This window comes from Acipenser ruthenus, chromosome 29, assembly GCF_902713425.1.
Source record: "Acipenser ruthenus chromosome 29, fAciRut3.2 maternal haplotype, whole genome shotgun sequence".
NCBI classification, from domain to species: domain Eukaryota; kingdom Metazoa; phylum Chordata; class Actinopteri; order Acipenseriformes; family Acipenseridae; genus Acipenser; species Acipenser ruthenus.
In genome coordinates this window covers 23113571-23135664 of record NC_081217.1, presented here as the reverse complement: position 1 = coordinate 23135664, position 22094 = coordinate 23113571, and the positions used below count along the sequence as shown (strand labels likewise).

At 42.0% G+C, this 22094-nt stretch overlaps 1 protein-coding gene across 1 annotated transcript; it reads right to left on the bottom strand.

The window, feature by feature from the left end:
* Positions 1-1399: 1399 nt before the first annotated feature.
* On the bottom strand, positions 1400-16561 carry LOC117426409 (CTTNBP2 N-terminal-like protein). Its single transcript, XM_034043942.3, has 5 exons — positions 16404-16561; positions 13442-13549; positions 7264-7494; positions 6023-6130; positions 1400-5457 (listed from the first exon to the last, which is right to left on the bottom strand). The coding sequence occupies exons 2-5, from the start codon at positions 13538-13540 to the stop codon at positions 4063-4065; spliced, it is 1833 nt and encodes a 610-aa protein (XP_033899833.3). The 5' UTR covers positions 13541-13549; positions 16404-16561; the 3' UTR covers positions 1400-4062.
* Positions 16562-22094: the final 5533 nt, after the last annotated feature.

Sequence of the window (22094 nt, the reverse complement as noted above, 5' to 3'; positions counted from 1 at the left end):
AAATAATAATACCATTAAACAGTAATTAATCAGGACATTTCATTGGATTATTGGGTTAGGGTTGGGGTTAGGGTTAGGGTTAGGGTGGAGGTTAGGAGGAGGAGTTTGGCTGGAGTCGGAGGTGGGTTCAGAGGGTCCAGTAGGTGTGTGTACTGGCAGTCGTAACCAGGATCTCCCCGGTTCAAATCCCGGCTCACTCAGGTACTCATTGTGTGACCCTGAGCAAGTCACTGAACTTCATTGTGCTCTGTTAGATGAGACGTTGGTGTAAGTGGCTCTGCAGCTGATGCAGAGTTCACACACCCTAGTCTCTGTAAGTCACCTTGGATAAAAGCATCTGCTTAATAAACAAATGATTTATTTATATACAGTGTGTGTACAAATGTATATGTATTTCTGAGTATAAAACCTTTAAACATTACATTTAAAATTACGACTCTAAACTTGCTTTTAACAGATTATTGTTTAAACTATTATACAAACGAGAAACTGTTGCATTTCCATAGAATTGGCAACCAGGCATTAAATAAGCAAGCATCTTTTTAAATAATGTAGTTATTGTTTTAAAAAGTTGATATTCCTTGTTCCCTCACCAAAGCAATTCCCACAACAGCTAGAAGGGTGGTTAACCAACCAGCTACTTCCTCTATTGACTGACATATTCAGTAGCCAGTAATGTGCTTGGAGCTGAAGACTGAGGTGAAGGGAGGTGCCATGTTTGCTATACCATGCGTGTCTTCCATTCACTACAGGTAAGATTTATGAAATGGTTGTGCTGACTACAGCTGCTCGAATGAGAACGAGTCATTGCATGGAGACAGTACCTGGACTACACAGGAGTCCAGAGCCCTAACCACTACTCCAGCAGTGTGGAGTAGTGGTTAGGGCTCTGGACTCTTGACCGGAGGGTTGTGGGTTCAATCCCTAGTGGGGGACACTGCTGTTGTACCCTTGAGCAAGGTACTTTACCTAGATTGCTCCAGTAAAAACCCAACTGTATAAATGGGTAATTGTATGTAAAAAAATAAAATAAAAATGGTGATATCTGTATAATGTGAAATAATGTATAATGTGATATCTTGTAACAATTGTAAGTCGCCCTGGATAAGGGCGTCTGTGAAGAAATAAATAATAATAATAATAAAAACCCAACTGTATAAATGGGTAATTGTATGTAAAAATAATGTGATACCTTTTAACAATTGTAAGTCGCCCTGGATAAGGGCGTCTGCTAAGAAATAATAATAATAATACACGAGTCACTGCATTTGTCTGAGCTAATGAAAACACATCAGCACACACATTGGAGGAACACATATTCCACAGAGGTCATGTTTAGATATGTTTTTTTTTGTTTGTTTTTTTTGTAAAAAGTTCATTTGAAATTAAAAATACAAAATGCAAGTGTGTTTCACATTGATATTTTATTGATTATTGCCGATTGCATCTACATGGAAATATAGGGAGCATTAAAAACTATAAAATATGCAAATTCAAAAGGCACTTGAAGTTGCATAACTCGTGATCTTTCAGCAGTATTACATACATAGTGTTAGTAGCAGCATTTAATGGGTAAAATCATTTGCAAATAAACAAAGAAAATCACATCACTGCATCTAGTGCTTGAAGAATAATGACATGTCCTATGTGCGTATGTATGTGTATAGTATAATTATGTAAATATAAAATGTCATTTTATTTTTAGGTACGCAATTTTGGTCCATATACAAAAAAAGCCAAATAATAATATAAGTGGATACAAAATATATAATGACCTGTCTGGTTACAGGAAGACTTCAATTATTCTTATTGGTAGGAAAACAAAAAAGCCTGTAACTAAAGACCCTTTAGTTACAGTACTGTTTCAAATAACCAGTAATAATGTCATTTCATAACTAAATAACACCACGTGACATCACTCAAACCATCTGTTCTTCTATTAAATTGAGTGTGGCAAGCTGTATTCAAAGTGCTCAGACTTAAACACACCACTCACCCAGCAGGCAGTATGAAGGTTCAAACCAGCACTTGGTAAAATGTGAGCTGGTTTTGTATTAATAATGTATATTGCTTATACTACTGGCATTGGCTACATGGTTCAAAAACTAAAACAAAGTCTCTGTACTCCTGAATTGTGCACCGAAGCCCAGACTCAGAGTGCAGTACATTGCTGTTAACTGATCAAATATCTTAAATTGCCAAAGGGCACGTTTAATGCATAATTAGGGTGCAGAAAGTCGTACTGTAAATAAGGCTGCTATTTAAATGTGTGGGGTTGTTTTATGCCGCTACTTAGATTCTTAAAATACTGTGGTTCCCATTTCCAATGAAGCTCTTTACAAACTGCCCTACCACGTGGTCTGAGTGCCAGCTCTGCTACCTTGAGTTAGTTTGGGCAGATTACGGAGTGACAAGTTTCATTGTGTTACATTATCTGTATGTTGTACTGTACGGGACAAAAGAATGGACAGTCAGGATTCTCACTTGTCAGAAACCATTCCTGAATCGAGAGTAATTATCCAGCTTATTAGCGAAGGAATACAAAACATCAAGGCTGTAAATTTGCTTTGAACAGCTTACTGTTTAAACTATCATATAAAATGTATTTAGTATATGTAATATTTTGTTACATATATTTTAATACAGTATTCAATTACAGTGGTTTCCAATGTATCCACATTGTCTAAATTAAAATGCTGCTTCAGGAAGGGAAGTGCTGAGCCAAGCTGAAGGTTATAGTGTGACTAGAAACCAGTAAAAAAGGACTTTTGTCATTTTAAACATCTCATTATTTAAATACTATTATTTAAATTATTTAAAAGGGCTCTTGCTGCTCATTGAAGACAAGCACAGTCAAATTAAAAACCCTTTTCTGTTGTAAGAAATCTGATTTAATACCCTGAATTCATCGTGGATTGTCTTGACGATTCATTGATCCCAGGAAACAGGAGTCATAGTAAAAGCACTTCTCAAAAGAGAGCTTTACCAAGGCCGACGTCTTTCTTTCCTCTGTTTCTTATTTTATTGCTGATACAGTTAAGCACCATTAGAAAAAGGCTTCCGATTAGTGGAAAAGCAAAGAAAAACGACAACCTCAATGCATCCCAAACCCAAGAACTTTTTGCAGAGTAATATTGAAATGCTGGTACAGCTGTGCAGAGTAATATTTAAATGCTGGTACAGGTGTGCACCGTACAGTGCATGTTCATGGTTACACTTGGTCAAGAGGCTGATTTCATGTCTACAGACAATCATCCATTACAACAGAAGCTTATTTCTATAACCCTGTTTCTTACATGCGGATATTCAGGTGAGCTATAAAGGGAATATGAAAAGGGTTGAAAGGCAAACGTCACTATTTGAGTCGCAGATCATTCGTATAAATCAGCGAGATTACGAATGTCAGGAAGCGCATGAACAGAAAACACAGCAAACAGCAGCTTGAAAAACAAGATCAGGTTCTCTTTTCACCCCTAGTGTCTTCATGTTATATAAAATATTTATATTAAAAAAAAAAAGATACATTACAAAATGGTGTCCATTATCATTTGCTTTTTAGCTAACAATAAAAAATTCAGTGTATCTGCTAGTGAATAAATCTACTACATGGCATAAAAATAGATGAACAACTGACAATGTCAAGTGATCTTGGTCCTATGTACTGAAACTACAAATGACTTCAAGTATTTGCAACTTCTACAGGTATAGAACAGTTAATAGAAGGAGGAGCACAATATAAAGTCTGTTTTAAATACATTCTCATTTGGTTTCATTCGAAAGAGATTTAGATGAACACCTGGAGTGATGCGGGGATTGCGGGTGGCAGTTTGTAGTAATAATAGGCAGGCACTTATTTAATTGGAAAACTACTCAAGTCCGTGTTCGACTTTCACATTTATATGGTGAGGCATAGGAAGAAGAGTCACGGCTGTAAAATACGAGCGAAATAAAAATAAATCTAAAAAAAAAAAAAACAATGATCCACTTAATCTATTAGAAAAATAAATAACAAGTAAAACAGTGTTTCTGTAAACTAACTGTGATTAGGAGCGAGCGGTTCAGTTAGCTGCTTGTTGGCATCATTAGATCAAGATCTTTGCCCATCTCCACCATGCTGCTGTTCAGGCAGCAGCTGTTCGGCAAGTCTGCGGTGGAAACCAGCTGGCTTGTTGGGCTGGACGACATGGTCGAGGGATTTGGAGACGCTGGCGACTGGGAAAGTCCCGGCTTTTTGGGTGGAATGGGGGGTGGGTTTCCCCGTTCAGACCTGGGTATAGTCGGGGATTTGATCCCCGGTGACAGGGGACTCAAAGGGCTGGAGTGACTCGACTCTCCCTTGGGAGAGCTGCTGGAGGCCAAGGTTCTATAGTCCGTGCCGAACGGCGAGCTGTTTGGGGAAGTGGGTTTGCCCGATTGGTTGGTGAATCTGGACAAGACTTGGGTCACTGTATTGCGAGCCATCTGCTTGGCGGCAGTGTTATCCACAGCGGTAGGGGACAAATCCCGGGGAGAATGCGGAGCGCCGTCTTGTTCAGACTGAGCTTGGAACTTATGACGAGCTGCATGGAAGCGCTGGTTGATTCCTGCCTGGTACGAGGACTGATATCCAGGGCTGCCAGCTGGAATCCCCCCCAGCCGCTTGGTTAACACCGGAGAGGAACATGGAGATGAGGTCAGAGAGGAAGAGGCCGTGCTGCTTGGCGAGACGCTCATCAGAAGCTGTGAAGCCACCTGCGCTGGTGAATGAATGCCACTGGAGCTGCCATTCTCCAAGCCGTTCTCTTGGTTTACAAACGCTTTGTCCTGGGGATCGGTTTCACTTCCTGCAGGTAGATCATTGGCTTTCAGTGTGGCGGAGCTGCAATGGCCGTTCACACGGCTGTGCGGATCAGGAAGGGCGGAGGGCTTGGTTGCTGCAGGTGATGTCGACTCGCTCGGCCCGCCTGTGGTTTCCATTCGGGAGCTTTCGGTTTGGCAGGTGGTAGAGATCAGATCAACACAGTCAAACCCAGTCGCTACAGACACCAGATTGTGAGTTTCCTGCAGAGCCTGTCCTGCTGATTGTAGTTCTGCAAGGGCTTTCTTTAACTGCTCCACTTCTTCCTCCAGACCCCTCGTCCTGCTCTCTTCTCTCTTCAGTCTGGCTCGCAGCTGTTCCCGTTCGGTATCGAACTCCGACAGCTGTTTCTCAGCCTGTGCCTCCATGTGCAGGCCTCGCTTCCTCTCTGCCTGCAGCTCTTCCTCTCGCTGGTGCACGGTACTCTTCTCTCGCTCCAGCACCTGTACCAGCTCCGCGGCTCTCTTCTCTTCCTCTGCTGCTTTGGCTTTTGCTTGTTTGCATTCTTTGGTCAAAGCCTTGGAAAGCTGCTTGTGTTGAGCGCGCTCCTCCTCCAGCTGAACCCAGTGTTTCTTCTGCTCCTTTTCGAGCTTCTTTACCTGCGACTTCTCAAAGTCCAGCTGGAATTTAAAATGAAAAATGAACACCGGATCTCATGCATTTGTTTTCAAATTCTCACATCCAATGACTAGATTTAAAAAAAAATGAAATCCATTGCTTTCTTAAAATGCAAAACATTTCCCCAATACATTGAGTTTTGCATTATGCATGCTGTGTTTTTTTCACTTCTATCTAGTTCAATTGACACAAGTTATATTTTACATCTGTGTAAAACCTTATAGTTCGATAACTGTAAAAACAGCCCTATTACTTTCCAAATTCTATGGCTGCATTCAGTCAATTTTCAGAGGTGCTTATATATTTTAATTGAAGGGCTTTAAGATCACAAATGTAACCTGTTTGTTCAGGCAGGAACATGTTTATGAAGTATTTTCCTATGCTTGGATGTTTGCTTGAATAGCACCGTAGAATAAGGAAATCACATCAGCCGTGTTTTACAAAAGTTTATTTAAAATCATGTTTTTCTATTGTACAACTATGGCCAAAATGTAGGATTGACACAATTCTGTAACTATGAAGCGGTATGCAATTCAATATGTTAACGCTGTGGGGCTCTCCAGATACCTGCTGTAGGAGACGCTCCCGATCCTTCTCCAGCATGTAAGTGACATCGTCTCCCTCGGCAGAGTCCTGAGCGTGCCTGTGCCTCTCCTCCTCCAGATCCACGATCACCTGCAAGCAACAAGCAGATCCATCAGCAGCGTGCTCAGAACACACTGGATGAGAACAGCAACAAGCAGATCCATCAGCAGTGTGCTCAGAACACACTGGATGAGAACAGCATCAAGCAGATCCATCAGCAGCGTGCTCAGAACACACTGGATGAGAACAGCAACAAGCAGATCCATCAGCAGCGTGCTCAGAATAACACCTCATATAGTGCTAGCAACAAGCCAACACTGTGAGGGGAGTGATGAAGGCTGTGAATGCCCTACACTGTGAGGAGAGATGAAGGCTGTGAATGCCCTACACTGTGAGGGGAGTGATGAAGGCTGTGAATGCCCTACACTGTGAGGGGAGTGATGAAGGCTGTGAATGCCCTACACTGTGAGGAGAGATGAAGGCTGTGAATGCCCTACACTGTGAGGGGAGTGATGAAGGCTCTGAATGCCCTACACTGTGAGGGGAGTGATGAAGGCTATGAATGCCCTACACTGTGAGGGGAGTGATGAAGGCTATGAATGCCCTACACTGTGAGGGGAGTGATGAAGGCTATGAATGCCCTACACTGTGAGGGGAGTGATGAAGGCTATGAATGCCCTACACTGTGCGGGGAGTGATGAAGGCTATGAATGCCCTACACTGTGAGGGGAGTGATGAAGGCTATGAATGCCCTACACTGTGAGGGGAGTGATGAAGGCTGTGAATGCCCTACACTGTGAGAGGAATGATGAAGGATGCTTCACTCATCTTTGACTTGTTCGGTGGCATGCTGGACTTTATACTGCACATATATTTATTTTTCATATTTCAGTGGCGAGCTTGTAACAGAGTGAGGCCACAGTAGCGGCTTCACTACGCTTTGAATTCATTACTTAATTCAGTGTATCATGTAAATAAACAGTTAATTCTGTGAGGTATAAACAGGAAACACAATGGCTCTTTGTGGGTAACTTCAAAATAATGTGTGAATAAAAAAACACAAACATCAGTGGACTTCATCACTCTGTGTTTATGTCTTCCATGGCGCATTGATTATTTTTGTGTTACCCACTTAACTGCAGCCCAGTTTGGTACTAGAAGGAGAGGAGACGGACAGAGCGGTGTAGGGTGCAGGTGGAAACGTGGCTGAAGTGACCTCGTACCTTCCTGTGCCTGCTCTCTGCAGCAGCCAGCTGAGACAACATCTTCTCCTGCATGGTCTTGCAGTGCGACATGACTAGCTTAAGCACGGAGAGGGGGTTAGGGCAGGCTGCTCTCTCCTCTTCTCGTCTGTCCTTCGGGATGGTCTCATAGTCTCTCTGCAGGGCCAGGAAGGGGTCGCTCACATTGTATTTCCCATAGCGCTTCTGGATGAACGATTCCCTTTGCTGTGCCTGGAAGAGGAGAAAGCAAACACTCCAGTTACATTACGTGATGCACAAATCATGCTGTTCACAATACCATGTGTCAAGAGAGCAGAAGCGAGTCTGGAATCCCAGAGAAGAGTATATGGTGGTGTTCCAGTACTAGACCAGAGAAGCTAAGCCTTATACCAACAGGTGGAACGGAATTACCTCTATTGAAACTTAACCAGACATAGCACAGTTCATCTAATAAACAGCACCTTCAAATCTGCTTTCATAACAGCAACGAGGCATTAAGCACACATTCTCGTGTTATGTTTTACAGGGTTCCTATTGAGCTGTAGCGAACACATTCTCGTGTTATGTTTTACAGGGTTCCTATTGAGCTGTAGCGAACACATTCTCGTGTTATGTTTTACAGGGTTCCTATTGAGCTGTAGCGAACACATTCTCGTGTTATGTTTTACAGGGTTTCTACTGAACTGTAGTGAACACATTCTCGTGTTATGATTTACAGGGTTCCTATTGAGCTGTAGCGAACACATTCTCATGTTATGTTTTACAGGGTTTCTACTGAACTGTAGTGAACACATTTTAAAGTGCAAGAAGAATGCTAACATGACACTGAGCAGTTTGATGTTTAAGAGTTATTGTGACTCCGTCACCAAGGAAGAGAACGAGTTTCCAAAACATTTGAACAGGGCTACGAATGCAGGAAAACCGGTTTAGTAACAAAACCTTCCTGTGAAGAAATTGTTATGGAAAAGTCCCATTCCTTTAACTAAAGCATGGTATGTGGTACACAGATTGACGTAACATGGAGTTTTACTGAATACATTACTTCCAAGTTATATATAAAAAAAAAGACTGCATTGAAAAGAAATGCTGAAGCAGTAGATTTCAACTCCTATTATTCCAGGAAGCTTATCTTCAACCCTCCGTGTGTTCTCGTATTCCTAAACAGGAAATTAGGACCCAGCAAAGAAGTGTCAAAACAAAACCGTTTTTGGAGGTGTTCAGCTGGTGCCAAATAAAACAAAGCATGAAGAGACTGAAAATGATTTAACCCTTTAGTGGCAAAAGAATGTCCTGGTTTGAGAAGGAATAGCAACAGATGGCTTCTATTTGTGGACGGCCCTCGACCTGAGGCTGTGGTCTCATCTGGGACGTGCCAGACTTTGTGAAACCGGTTTTTATTATTAGGGTTAAAAAGAGCAGTATTTTGTTGTTTAATGGAAGCGTTGTTTTGCCTTACAAAACCAACTCAATGGACAACATACCCTTCATCACTCCCATTGAGCACACTGCTTCATCTGCAATTGCACCAATACAACATACCCTTCATATCCCATTGAGCACACTGCTTTATCTGCAATTGCACCAATACAATATACCCTTCATCTCCCATTGAGCACACTGCTTCATCTGCAATTGCACCAATACAACATACCCTTCATCTCTCCCATTGAGCACACTGCTTTATCTGCAATTGCACCAATAAAATCAAGGGCTGTGTTAAGGTAACATTATTCAGCAGGTTTCATTGGACTTTGTTAATTCTACAGGATGATGCTAAACGTTTGTCCGTAGCTGTAGACGGGCACTCCCTTGGCATTGTGTTCAAGAAGGGTTTGGCTATTCTTGCACTGAATCACTGAATCTCTGGGTAGTTGCCTCGCTAACTCAAGGCTGCCCCTCCTATCCTTCCATTTCTAGTAGCATTTACTCCCTTGCTTATCTTGCGGTTCATACAGTAACTTCCTCTGTTAGTTATAAGTGGCTGTGTCAGAATTGGACTTTAGACACCATTTCCTGTTTTTCTCAGACTGCTGAGCTGTGATTTCTGTGGAAAGGGAAATGAATACAAGATCAAAACCAGGGATTCAATCATGGATTTAAATAGGACTCTGGTGATAGAATAAGCAGCCACAGGAAATCAATGCACATTTCAAATAACAGCGATTGAAAACAATAACACTGGCTACTATTGGTCTTCACATCAGAGGTCTAAATGAGGGACCCCACATTCACCCAAACCCTGAATGAGCCTCGAACCCTCAAGGTAGCTCTTACCGAATCACACCAACTCCAAAGCACTCTGTGAGAAGGTAAAATACAGCCGCTTCTTTACTCCCTTTATATCCCTGAATGTATCTGTGCACAGATCAGGTGGATCCATGCACTGTGAAACACAGGAATCTGTGCGGAAGCATACTTTAACAATGCAGCAGGTCTTGAACTTCCCTCTGTGAAGTGTGATTAAAAATGTTAGTTAACAGATCACTGATTTGATCATCAGCAGTCAGCATGCTCTTCATTGCTAAATGATCGATATCCCAAAATGGCACGCACCCTGGACTGCCGTAGTGTTAGTATAAAATGGCTGTGACATCGTTCATTTATTAGCTGTTACAATGTGGCAGAACATCCGTCTTAGATACAATACTGTTACATATCCGATGGACCGCTGGAGCCAATTAAAATCAGATACGATGGCTTCTACTGTAATACAAATATCAGTGGTTGAGCAGAACATTCAGCCTGTTGGTAACAGAATATGAAGCGGCGCTTTCTAAATGGGAATTGTTAGGTGTAATTATCCTACTGTCTATGACTTCATACTAGAAACACAGGCTTTACTTGGATCAATGTGCCATCTCTCTGCTACAAAGGTGAAGTGATTATAAATGGAATGAGAAAGACTTGCAATGTAAAGTCCAGACATACTGTTTAAACCTGGGTTATATTTATAGCTCTATCTGTATTGCAGTCATTTTCATCTGATGAATAGTGTGTCTGGGGGAAGCATTACTAAACACTCTGCCTGCCTGTCTGTCGTGTTTCATCTTTCAATTACACTGGCATGTGAAAACACGAAGCGGCCAGCCTGCAAACAAGTCAAACAATGACTTCCCAAGACTAGCGGCACACACCCAGCGCTCAGTGATCCTGCTACAACAGCATTCAGCTGAGATCCCAAAGCCAGCGCTCAGTCATCCTGCTACAACAGCATTCAGCTGAGATCCCAAAGCCAGCGCTCAGTCATCCTGCTACAACAGCATTCAGCTGAGATCCCAAAGCCAGCGCTCAGTCATCCTGCTACAACAGCACTCAACTGAGATCCCAAAGCCAGCGCTCAGTGATCCTGCTACAACAGCATTCAACTGAGATCCCAAAGCCAGCGCTCAGTGATCCTGCTACAACAGCATTCAACTGAGATCCCAAAGCCAGCGCTCAGTGATCCTGCTACAACAGCATTCAGCTGAGATCCCAAAGCCAGCGCTCAGTCATCCTGCTACAACAGCACTCAACTGAGATCCCAAAGCCAGCGCTCAGTCATCCTTCTACAACAGCATTCAACTGAGATCCCAAAGCCAGCACTCAGTGATCCTGCTACAACAGCATTCAGCTGAGATCCCAAAGCCAGCGCTCAGTGATCCTGCTACAACAGCATTCAACTGAGATCCCAAAGCCAGCGCTCAGTGATCCTGCTACAACAGCATTCAACTGAGATCCCAAAGCCAGCGCTCAGTGATCCTGCTACAACAGCATTCAACTGAGATCCCAAAGCCAGCGCTCAGTGATCCTGCTACAACAGCATTCAACTGAGATCCCAAAGCCAGCGCTCAGTGATCCTGCTACAACAGCATTCAACTGAGATCCCAAAGCCAGCTCTCAGTGATCCTGCTACAACAGCATTCAACTGAGATCCCAAAGAATGAGAGTAATCGAACTCAAAAGAAACTCACTATTACAGAACTTGTAGACGTTACTCAGAAATCTTTATTGTTGCATTGTTCTGTTGTGAATCACTTCCCCCAGATAGTGCACAGTGACTAACTCACGAGATCAGAACCCTGTATTTGAATTTACACACCCATTAGTTAAATAAATACTGTAGCTATTGTTACACGCAAGACTACAGCGTACTATTAAATGGAGTTTAATTATCACGCACCAAAGCAATTAGATCCTATTTGTTTAATAAAGAAAAAACTCCTTCGAATTCATGTTCACGCATTATAATTCCTAAATATATATTTTACAAAGGAAACCACTAATTCCTAATAATACGATTCGGAGTTAAACCAGGAGGCCACTACAAAAACAAAGTCTGAGCCAAGTAAGGCAGAATAAAGTAATTCATCCAGGACTGTTAATAAAAAAAAATAACTCAGTACAGTAACTTTGGAACCATACTGAAGCACCAAACATCTATTAGTACTTTATGGTCTATTTAAAACAACAGTTTAATGAAAAATCAGTATATTGTATGGTTCCAAAGTTCCTGTAAATATCTATCCTGAAAACACAATTCTTTGTGTACCTTCTAAACAGTGTTTGCACGAGTAAGATTTGAAACATTTAAAGAGTGTTTTCTTGCATTGTTCTTGTGTTTTCAATCGTTCTTTATTTTGCTTAGTCTGGTTAAAGGGTTTTCACCAGGAGTTCAGGAGATGCTCTTCTGTTCAAGTTGCCCGTCATTGATACACTGGTGTGTGAAACGTAGGTTAGATCAATCAGATTGTCTATATCTGAGTAAGCGACAGCACCACGTAAAGCACTGTACTTCCAGAGTGCTCCTGCACATCAAGGGGCTGGCTCTCACTTCTATAAAAGCACTGCTGATCCATCCTCAATGGAATGCAGAGCAGCTCCGGAACTCCAATGAAAGAACCGGAACACAGCCTGGCAATTAGAACCACTCAGAGCGGGTAGTAAAAAAAAAGCACCATTACATAATCCTAGTGCTTGAAACGTCCATTTGAGAACAATCAGAGAGACGTTAAATCAAGGAGACAGGAAAAGCCTGCCTTCCATTTGTAAAGATTAGCTGCATTCAATCCAGCAGCGACATGAGCCTCCCTGGAGAGGAAAACAGGCATTCCCACAGTCCCTGTTTCAGGCTGTTCATTTAAAACAAACTACACAATACTTCCTCCCTCCCTCTCTCTCTCTCTCTCTCTCTCACCACCACTGTGCCAAGAATGAATGGGAAGATTAGTAGCATTCTGGAATGAAGAACTCAGCATTTCATTAGAACATCACAAGCAAGAACTACAGAATAAACACTCACCTCCCATGATCACGCAACAATACATTATACAACAACACTAGAACATCACAAGCAAGAACTACACAATAAACACTCACCTCCCATGATCACGCAACAATACATTATACAACAACATCACAAGCAAGAACTACACAATAAACACTCACCTCCCATGATCACGCAACAATACATTATACAACAACACCAGAACATCACAAGCAAGAACTACACAATAAACACTCACCTCCCATGATCACGCAACAATACATTATACAACAACACTAGAACACCACAAGCAAGAACTACACAATAAACTCACCTCCCATGATCACGCAACAATACATTATACAACAACACTAGAACATCACAAGCAAGAACTACACAATAAACACTCACCTCCCATGATCACGCAACAATACATTATACAACAACACTAGAACATCACAAGCAAGAACTACACAATAAACACTCACCTCCCATGATCACGCAACAATACATTATACAACAACACTAGAACATCACAAGCAAGAACTACACAATAAACACTCACCTCCCATGATCACGCAACAATACATTATACAACAACACTAGAACATCACAAGCAAGAACTACACAATAAACACTCACCTCCCATGATCACGCAACAATACATTATACAACAACATCACAAGCAAGAACTACACAATAAACACTCACCTCCCATGATCACGCAACAATACATTATACAACAACATCACAAGCAAGAACTACACAATAAACACTCACCTCCCATGATCACGCAACAATACATTATACAACAACATCACAAGCAAGAACTACACAATAAACACTCACCTCCCATGATCACACAACAATCCGTGAAAGAGATTCATGAAGGAATCAATGTAATTGAGTATTCAGAAGAGTTCTGGAGTAACCTACCCGAAGAGATTCAATGACCAGGTCTCTTGCTTCAAGTTCACCCTCAAGGACACTGAACAGCATCAGCAGCTCTGCCTTGCTCAGGGTTTCCATGTTCATCCTGGCTTTCTGGGAAATCAAATATGTTTGCAATTATTTATTAAAAGGAATAACAGAGAAGCTACCTAACAATACAAAGCTGCACAGGTACAAAATCATGCAGGGAAAACAAACAGACATTTCTAATTAGTATCTGAGGTCATCAAAGCATTGCTCAGACACAGGCCATGTGGACATGTATACTGGATGAAATTGTGTAGCTCTGAGGCACAACCAGCCTTGGGAACAACACCCACTTATTTCACCATGGTCCCAAAACCTGGGACTTGGCATAGTTTGAGTGTGATAGAATGTATGCTATTTAAACAAAGCAAATGTTACTGTTTTGTGTACTTAAAGCTGTGTTGTTGTATTTGTCTGTCCACAGCAGTGTCCTGCTAATTAAAAATGGTCATATTGAAATCCATCACACTGTTTGTACACTGTTGAGAAATGCTAAATGACCCCTAATTTAGGGTTGAACACAGGGGTCCTGTGCTGGAGTATCACAGTACCCTTTAATTAAGTCACATCTGGTTGACCAGAGTTACACTCAATCAGATACAATAAGAGACACATCACTTTTTACTGGTTTTGCAGCCTATTTACTATTGGCAACTATGAGCTTTTTACCAAAGGTCTGTCCCGAGTTTCAGCAGTATATCGTTGGGTCCAAAATAAATATGCTGTGTATTGCAAGATAAACAAAAATAAACTTGAGTCAAAGTGACAGATCACTTCGTATGATCTGGCTTAAGTTACATATATCTATGGCAGGCAACTAGTAATTAAGAACAAACCCTGAACTCAGAGGAACGCCGCACTGTACTCAAGGCATTTCAATGCAGACACTGTCAATGCAGTTCACTGTGATCACAGGAGCCCCTCAAGCATCAACGCAGTTCACTGTGATCACAGGAGCCCCTCAAGCATCAACGCAGTTCACTGTGATCACAGGAGCCCCTCAAGCATCAACGCAGTTCACTGTGATCACAGGAGCCCCTCAAGCATCAACGCAGTTCACTGTGATCACAGGAGCCCCTCAAGCATCAACGCAGTTCACTGTGATCACAGGAGCCCCTCAAGCATCAACGCAGTTCACTGTGATCACAGGAGCCCCTCAAGCATCAACGCAGTTCACTGTGATCACAGGAGCCCCTCAAGCATCAACGCAGTTCACTGTGATCACAGGAGCCCCTCAAGCATCAACGCAGTTTACTGTGATCACAGGAGCCCCTCAAGCATCAACGCAGTTCACTGTGATCACAGGAGCCCCTCAAGCATCAACGCAGTTCACTGTGATCACAGGAGCCCCTCAAGCATCAACGCAGTTCACTGTGATCACAGGAGCCCCTCAAGCATCAACGCAGTTCACTGTGATCACAGGAGCCCCTCAAGCATCAACGCAGTTCACTGTGATCACAGGGGCCCCTCAAGCATCAACGCAGTTCACTGTGATCACAGGAGCCCCTCAAGCATCAACGCAGTTTACTGTGATCACAGGAGCCCCTCAAGCATCAACGCAGTTCACTGTGATCACAGGAGCCCCTCAAGCATCAACGCAGTTCACTGTGATCACAGGAGCCCCTCAAGCATCAACGCAGTTCACTGTGATCACAGGAGCCCCTCAAGCATCAACGCAGTTCACTGTGATCACAGGAGCCCCTCAAGCGACAGGGAAATCATTCCACTCCCTGCTGCTCATTAAATCAACCGTGCAAGTCGACCAACTGAGCAAGACACAACAGGACTTCCAAGTGCAGCGTCAGTGCAAACACAAGCCCAGCAACATTCCTCATGTGCTGTAGGAGTCCAGGAGCAGCAGCTAGATCTCAGAGTTCATCTTCTGAACTTCAAGGAGTAACACCCATTTCTGAGTCATTGCTCTCTGCCCTCGATGCAGCCTGTTCACTTTGAACAGGCCACAGGAAATTATTACCTGCCCTGATAAAAGGGCTGGATACTTAGTGTAAGGGTGACAGTAACTGACTGACAATACCGTATACTAAAACTTTAGATACTTTGTTTAGGATGATCAATGGTAAGTCCTACTGATAATGTGGTATACTAAACTGTATATTACATTACAAATAAATAAATAATAAATACATGGAACCACAACACTAGGCAATTCACTTCTGGTACAAATTCTGCTCCTGTCACAAATAAGAATCTATTGTGAACCTTCATCCATAACTATTAAAACACTCAACAGTGTTGAATTTAGAAATACTTTAGAAAGCTCCGGATTATTTTGACATGAAAATGAACTAGAGAGGAATATGAACATGTTGGATTGGTACTCATGGGAGATCGATGACTACAAAGCGGACACGAGGGCTCCATGGTTGTTTAGGCAGGTGGGTAAATCCACGAATACATGTACAATAAATCACCACCGACTGCAACGTTTAACAAATGCACAAAACACGCCGATTCGACTGGCTGTAACTGAAGCTCATTCATTACAGAGGATGGATACAGTTTCAAAACTCAGCAAGCTGCTACTTCCAACCTGCAATGCAACGACTGAAACAGCGTTCCGCAACCCATCAAAATCACAGCTACATTGGTTATGTGTGCGCAACCCGTACCGCCATCACTGTGGTACATTATTACAGCGATTAAACTGATTGCAGCGACATACATCTGAAAATGTGTTTCGTAAGTCAACAGTGTTCGTTTATTAGTTTGCAACCCAAGCAATGGTAGTTCTGCTTTACCGGTTTCACCAAAACACCCCCTTTCTCAGTCTAAAATGCGCGTTAGTTTAGTTAGCAAGTTACAGCTCACTGCCTATACGTGGAACGTGTCTAATGTAATGAAGACGGTGTTTATATTAAAATAATGCACACAAAGCACACAGAAACACACAGAAATGTACCTTTCTACTCCAAGCCGCTGATTGTTTACCGGTATTTTTCCTCCATCCAAAAAATAAATCTCTGAACACTGTAGCAATCGCAGCGGAAACTGGACCACGTTGACTGACATTGTCACAGACAAATAAGTCAGATGGATTTGGAGGGATGGAAGGTCCGCGCAGCCTATGGGCAGCGGCAGTGGGCGGGTTGAAGGCAGTCGCTCAAGCTTTGGCTAAATCTCTTTGTTTAGGGTGGATTTTTTTTTGTAGCCCAGTTCTGATTGATGAAGTAATTTCCGGCAAATACTTCTCTTCCACAATACACCTTTTCTTAAGTTTGTGGGCGTGGCGTTTTCCAGAACACATTTTTTTTTTCCTGGTCCGGTAACACCCTCAGAATATGCGTCTAAAACAGGATCGCCTTGTTCAGCGAGGCGGTGGCTGCGCAAAGGGGTGGGATCGGAGCGCCTCCAAACAAGACTTCTCCTGCTGATCGTCAACACTACTGCAGCGGAAGCTGTTGTAATTGCAGTGAAGTCTGTGTGTGTATTAAAAAAGAAGGTGCAATGTTAATGCAGGTCTTCAAAATAACAGTACATCGACCCAGAAAACGAGACTGCATGCATACAAAGCAGGGAACGGAGCAGCCTTCACAGCAGGTGAATTGGAGCAGGAAAATATGACAGACACCGCTGACAATAAACTCCCCCTGCTGGTGAATCTTATACAGTTCACTTGAACCTGCTTTAAAATCAAGTTTCTTATCAGCGCATTCTTACCAGATTTTATTTTTTAATTTGAGATACAATGCAATGCTATAGTAACTGTGCCCTGATACCTGTGCTTTAGGGCACACTGTTTGGTCTACAGTCACCAGGATGTGATGGTTTATGATTGCTAGATCTAGATGAGATATAAGCACCTGCCAACCAAGCACCTTCATGTACTCTCACTCCATTTTTGTGTCCAATGTCCAGTATATCCATTAAAAAGCAAAGTGTAATTAAGCACAGTGAAAGCATGGTAAAGCATAAGTAAGCATTGTAAAACACAGAGGTATGGTAAAGCACACACACACACACACACACACACACACACACACACACACACACACACACACACACACACACACACACACGGCTAAGCAAGGTAAATGCATACGAAAACTGAAAATCTACCATGCAAAAATACTGTGGTAAAGTTATATAAGGGACTCCCTTGAGTTTTAGCTATAAATGACTGGTAAGGTTATTGAAGCATTAGATTGCAATTGCAATTGCAAATAATGTATGTCTGAATTTTTAACATAGGATACTGTTTGTAGCTAATACCAAATACAAGAAGACATTTATAATACAATTACAAACACCCAGACATATACATTGCCTTTCATATTTTGTCATTACAGACAAATATACCGCAAGCACAATAAGTGAACACTTTGTGACAAAGAGAATAAATGAATTATTGACTTGGAGGTGGGATCTAATTTGCTGTCTATAAAAAACATGAATAGATTTCATTTCACTCCATATTCCACCCATACTATTTGTATCAATCAATAACACTCTCAGACAGCTTATTTGTCAAGCCGAAGACAATTGAATTGTACCAGTGTGTAGGAAACTGCCCAGACAAGTCTAAAAGAAAAGATATTAAGTGTATAAAAAAATTAAAATAAAAACCAATTTTGGAAGAGTGACTCAGAATACTGACCAATATTCTCAGAAAGACCAGACAAGGGACAGTGGTTTTTGAAGAGGTGGCCTTTATTCAGTACACTGATTACATCAGTGGAGAAATACTCTAAAGAAACCTGTTTCACCCCAGCAGTGTCTGCTGGGTCATATTACTGGCATGTAAGCACATCATTGGAGAAATACTCTAAAGAAACCTGTTTAACCCCAGCAGCGTCTGCTGGGTCATATTACTGGCATGTAAGCACATCAGTGAACAGGGAAGCAGCTGGCTGGCTAATGACAGGATTTGGGGGGGATAACCATCCCTCCCTTATTAAGGAGAGTGTCTCCCCAGTGGGTTACTCTCCATTTCCTTTTCAGCCTGCATTGGCCCATTTTGACCAAACGACACTGATGGCATCCTGTCTCAATGTTAACAGTGATAGAAATACAGTCTTTGAATAAATTGCACTAAGAACCACTCATGAAACACCATGACAATGGGGACAGTAAAACAGGTTAATATACTAGAATACCAGATTGAAAAGATCTTAACAGTAAAATAAAAACAGAAATACGTATCTACACCTGAATTCAGTTCATTTAATACAGAAAGCAATAAGAAAATATTGATACTAACCTGTCTCTTAACAGACATGATCCAGAGTGGGCCTCACAATAAGCAATTTTCTAGACCCCTAGTCTAGAATCATTAGACACATTTTCAGTTTCTACAGTCACCCAGTAGGTGGCAGCACACAGCTGCTAGACTTCACATTAAGGACTATGAGTGATTCATTCAGTGTGCTGGTTGACTGTCAAAGCTGACATCACCAGAATACAGTCCTGTTAGAAATTACATCACCAGAACACAGTACTGTCAGAAATGACATCACCAGAATACAGTCCTGTTAGAAATTACATCACCAAAACACAGTCCTGTCAGAAATTACATCACCAGAACACAGTCCTGTCATAAAATGCAGAAGGATGAGAGAACTATAGAAAGATGAAAAATGTAAGAAAAAATATGCTGGAGTTTCATATGCAGATATAAATTCATAAACCGTTGTTTGAAAGTGTAAAAAATCTTACTATCTTAAAAATTATCTCCCAAACAATGTAATTGTTTTCTGATAAATATTCCCAATGATCTTGTTCATATGATCTTTATTTAGAATATGTAATTACTTACCTGTTTGATAAATCATTAAATATATTGTGTATGATTAATTCACTATCAATGTTACTGATTAGATAGCCATGGCACAACTTGCTTCTGAAAAGACTCCTCAAGCCATATAGAGGGGAATTGAGGTGGGAAATTACTTTGTTTAACAGTTCATAAATAAGTGTGATTTTCTACCTTTACCTGCTTTGAGCTTGTCTGGAGAACCATAAGTGCCGGGACTGAAGTGCCTTAGAATCATGTGACAATGTGACCTTGTGAACTCTGTCAGCTCACCTGCGCTGTAAATCTATCAGGAGAGCTCTGTAGTGTGCAGAATGGAGCTGTGTCCTCATTAGAAGCAGCAAGCAGTGTAGGTACAAGCGGCTGTCCTCCCTGCTCACAGTGCACTTCATTGAGGTCTAGGAGATTCAATTAGAACTGACTGTCTCGTAACTTAAAACAAAAAACAAAGCAGCTGTAACTTTGTGATACCTCAGCGTGTCAACAGCAAAACAGTGTGCTGCAGTGTGCTGCAGTGTGCTGCAGTGTGTTGCAGTGTGCTGCAGTGTGCTGCAGTGTGCTGCAGTGTGCTGCAGTGTGCTGCAGTGTGTTGCAGTGTGTTGCAGTGTGCTGCAGTGTGCTGCAGTGTGTTGCAGTGTGCTGCAGTGTGTTGCAGTGTGCTGCAGTGTGCTGCAGTGTGCTGCAGTGTGCTGCACTGGCTCAGGAAGAGACCGGGGATGCAGATCGGTGCTGCAACACAACACTGCTTATTGTTTGTATTTGTGTTGATCATCTCTTAGCAGTTAAACTAATATTCATGCATTCCAAATTCATTTCAAACTGATTGAAATAGTTCCCGGATAGCTCCTTCAATCACGGCTCTGAAGAACAATGTGGATTTCATTTTCAAACGTCTACTAAACTCATCATTCATTATCGCCTTCCTCACTTAAAGGCCCTACAGACTCCTCATTGCTCCTCAGCTGAGAGGCAGTGATAAAGCGGAGCTCCAATGCATTTGTAATATACATTTCACACCTGCCACTCAGCAGGAGGTGCCAAGCTTGCAATGACACACAAAGCAGTGCATTGATCACAGCGCTAAAAATAGAACAGGCATCTTCAAGAGATTGCGACTGCCAATTCCCGGAGTAATTTAGACTGCTTATCTGCATCTGTTTGGCAGAGAATCACTGTGTATTGTGGGCTGATTAGCTATTTATTAGTGGCATTCCTTAGGAAGGCTGCAGAGTCCTTGTCTAAGCATTAGCTCAAAGGCTTTATAATATCATTCTCCATTTCCATATTAAATACTGACTGACGTCACAGGGCAGGTATATTTGTCAGTTCATATTATCCCTGATGTGGAGTTAGAACTGAATAGCCTTGAAACGAGAGGACAATGAATCCACGTTTTCACTTGCAGTGCCTGGGACCCTTGCATTTAATACATTTAAGCACGTAAAGCAAGAGGTGCAATCAGGCTTCTGTTTACGCAGTTTTGTTTGATGCTGCTGTGGTACAGTGGGAGCGGATGGCACAGTGTTCCCTTACTCTTCTATATGAACACATGGTTTATCAGCCATAATCATCTCCTGAAGCGTTGTGCTTGAAGAGCATCTCAGGAAATGCACGTGAGTGTACATAACAAAGCAATTCCATCAATCTTACCTGCTTTGCACTTCTATTAACTACAGAGGTCTCACATGTGCAGTTTGGAAAGAAACACATGCTACAGAAAACATGCACTTTGATTTTTAAAAATTGATATCTGGTACTGAACTAAAGAAAGTTCCATGCCTTACTCTCAGGAAGCCTGTTACACTTGCACTTCCTAGGTCATTTCCCCTCAGCAGTGTCTGAAAGCATGTCAGTCACTAGAGGAAGCAGCTGGTTGGTTAAGACAGGAAATAAGCTGCTGAAGGGGCGGGGACACCTGCAGACCCACCCGACTGATTGTAAACCCCACACAATACAAGGGAATATAAATCTCTAAAAAGCAATCTGAATGACATCGCCTTAGTCTTTAAGATCCACCCCCTGCTGGCTTTGTTCTGCAGGTGTTGAAGAAATATGAAACACTAATTTGCTACAAGGACATTTAGTGCTTGTACAGTAACTTAGTATTAATGACTATGGATTTGGCAGCTGATTTGTTCAGTGAAAGATGTTCGTCCTTTATAAAAGCCCAGAGGAGTCCATGCTTTCCTTCTTCCTTCACTGATGAAGGTAGCTATCCACTCGTATGTCACTGCCATGTCTGCTTTGCAAAGCAACGGCTCACTGCTAAACAAATACACGAGCCAAATGCACCTTATCCTGTGCTAATCAATATGGCTCGTTATATGATGAGACAATCATGTCTTCTGTGTCTGGAGCCCAGAACCTCTGAATAATAGCTTGCCAAGGCAACGTAATTATACCAGTGTCTTACAAGTGAAGCAGAAAAAAGCTAGCATAGTGATTTAGTGTTTTTTAATCATGCTGGAATTGCTTGTGTGGTGTTGATGGCTCGGAGCACAGAGGAAGCTGCTGTGGTATAATAAACAAACACAGAGGCCTATGAATTACACTGATAGCTTTGCTTATAGTGCTGGCCCATTCCCTTTGAGAGCCACAACTGCCACCCCTTTCCACCTCATACACCCAGCAATTCCCTGAGCTTCACTGGGAGTCCCATATCATTCCCTACTCTGCTATTTGGCATGTTTGTTAAGATGATGAATGATAATGAGAAAGTCAGAAATGTTTCTTCAGCTCTTTTGTACCAAGATTAATGACCTTGTTTTATTGCTTTGTTCCATGAGTTAACTTGCCCTTGTAATTACAGCACCTTTGTATTCACTTCTTTATTTATTGCGC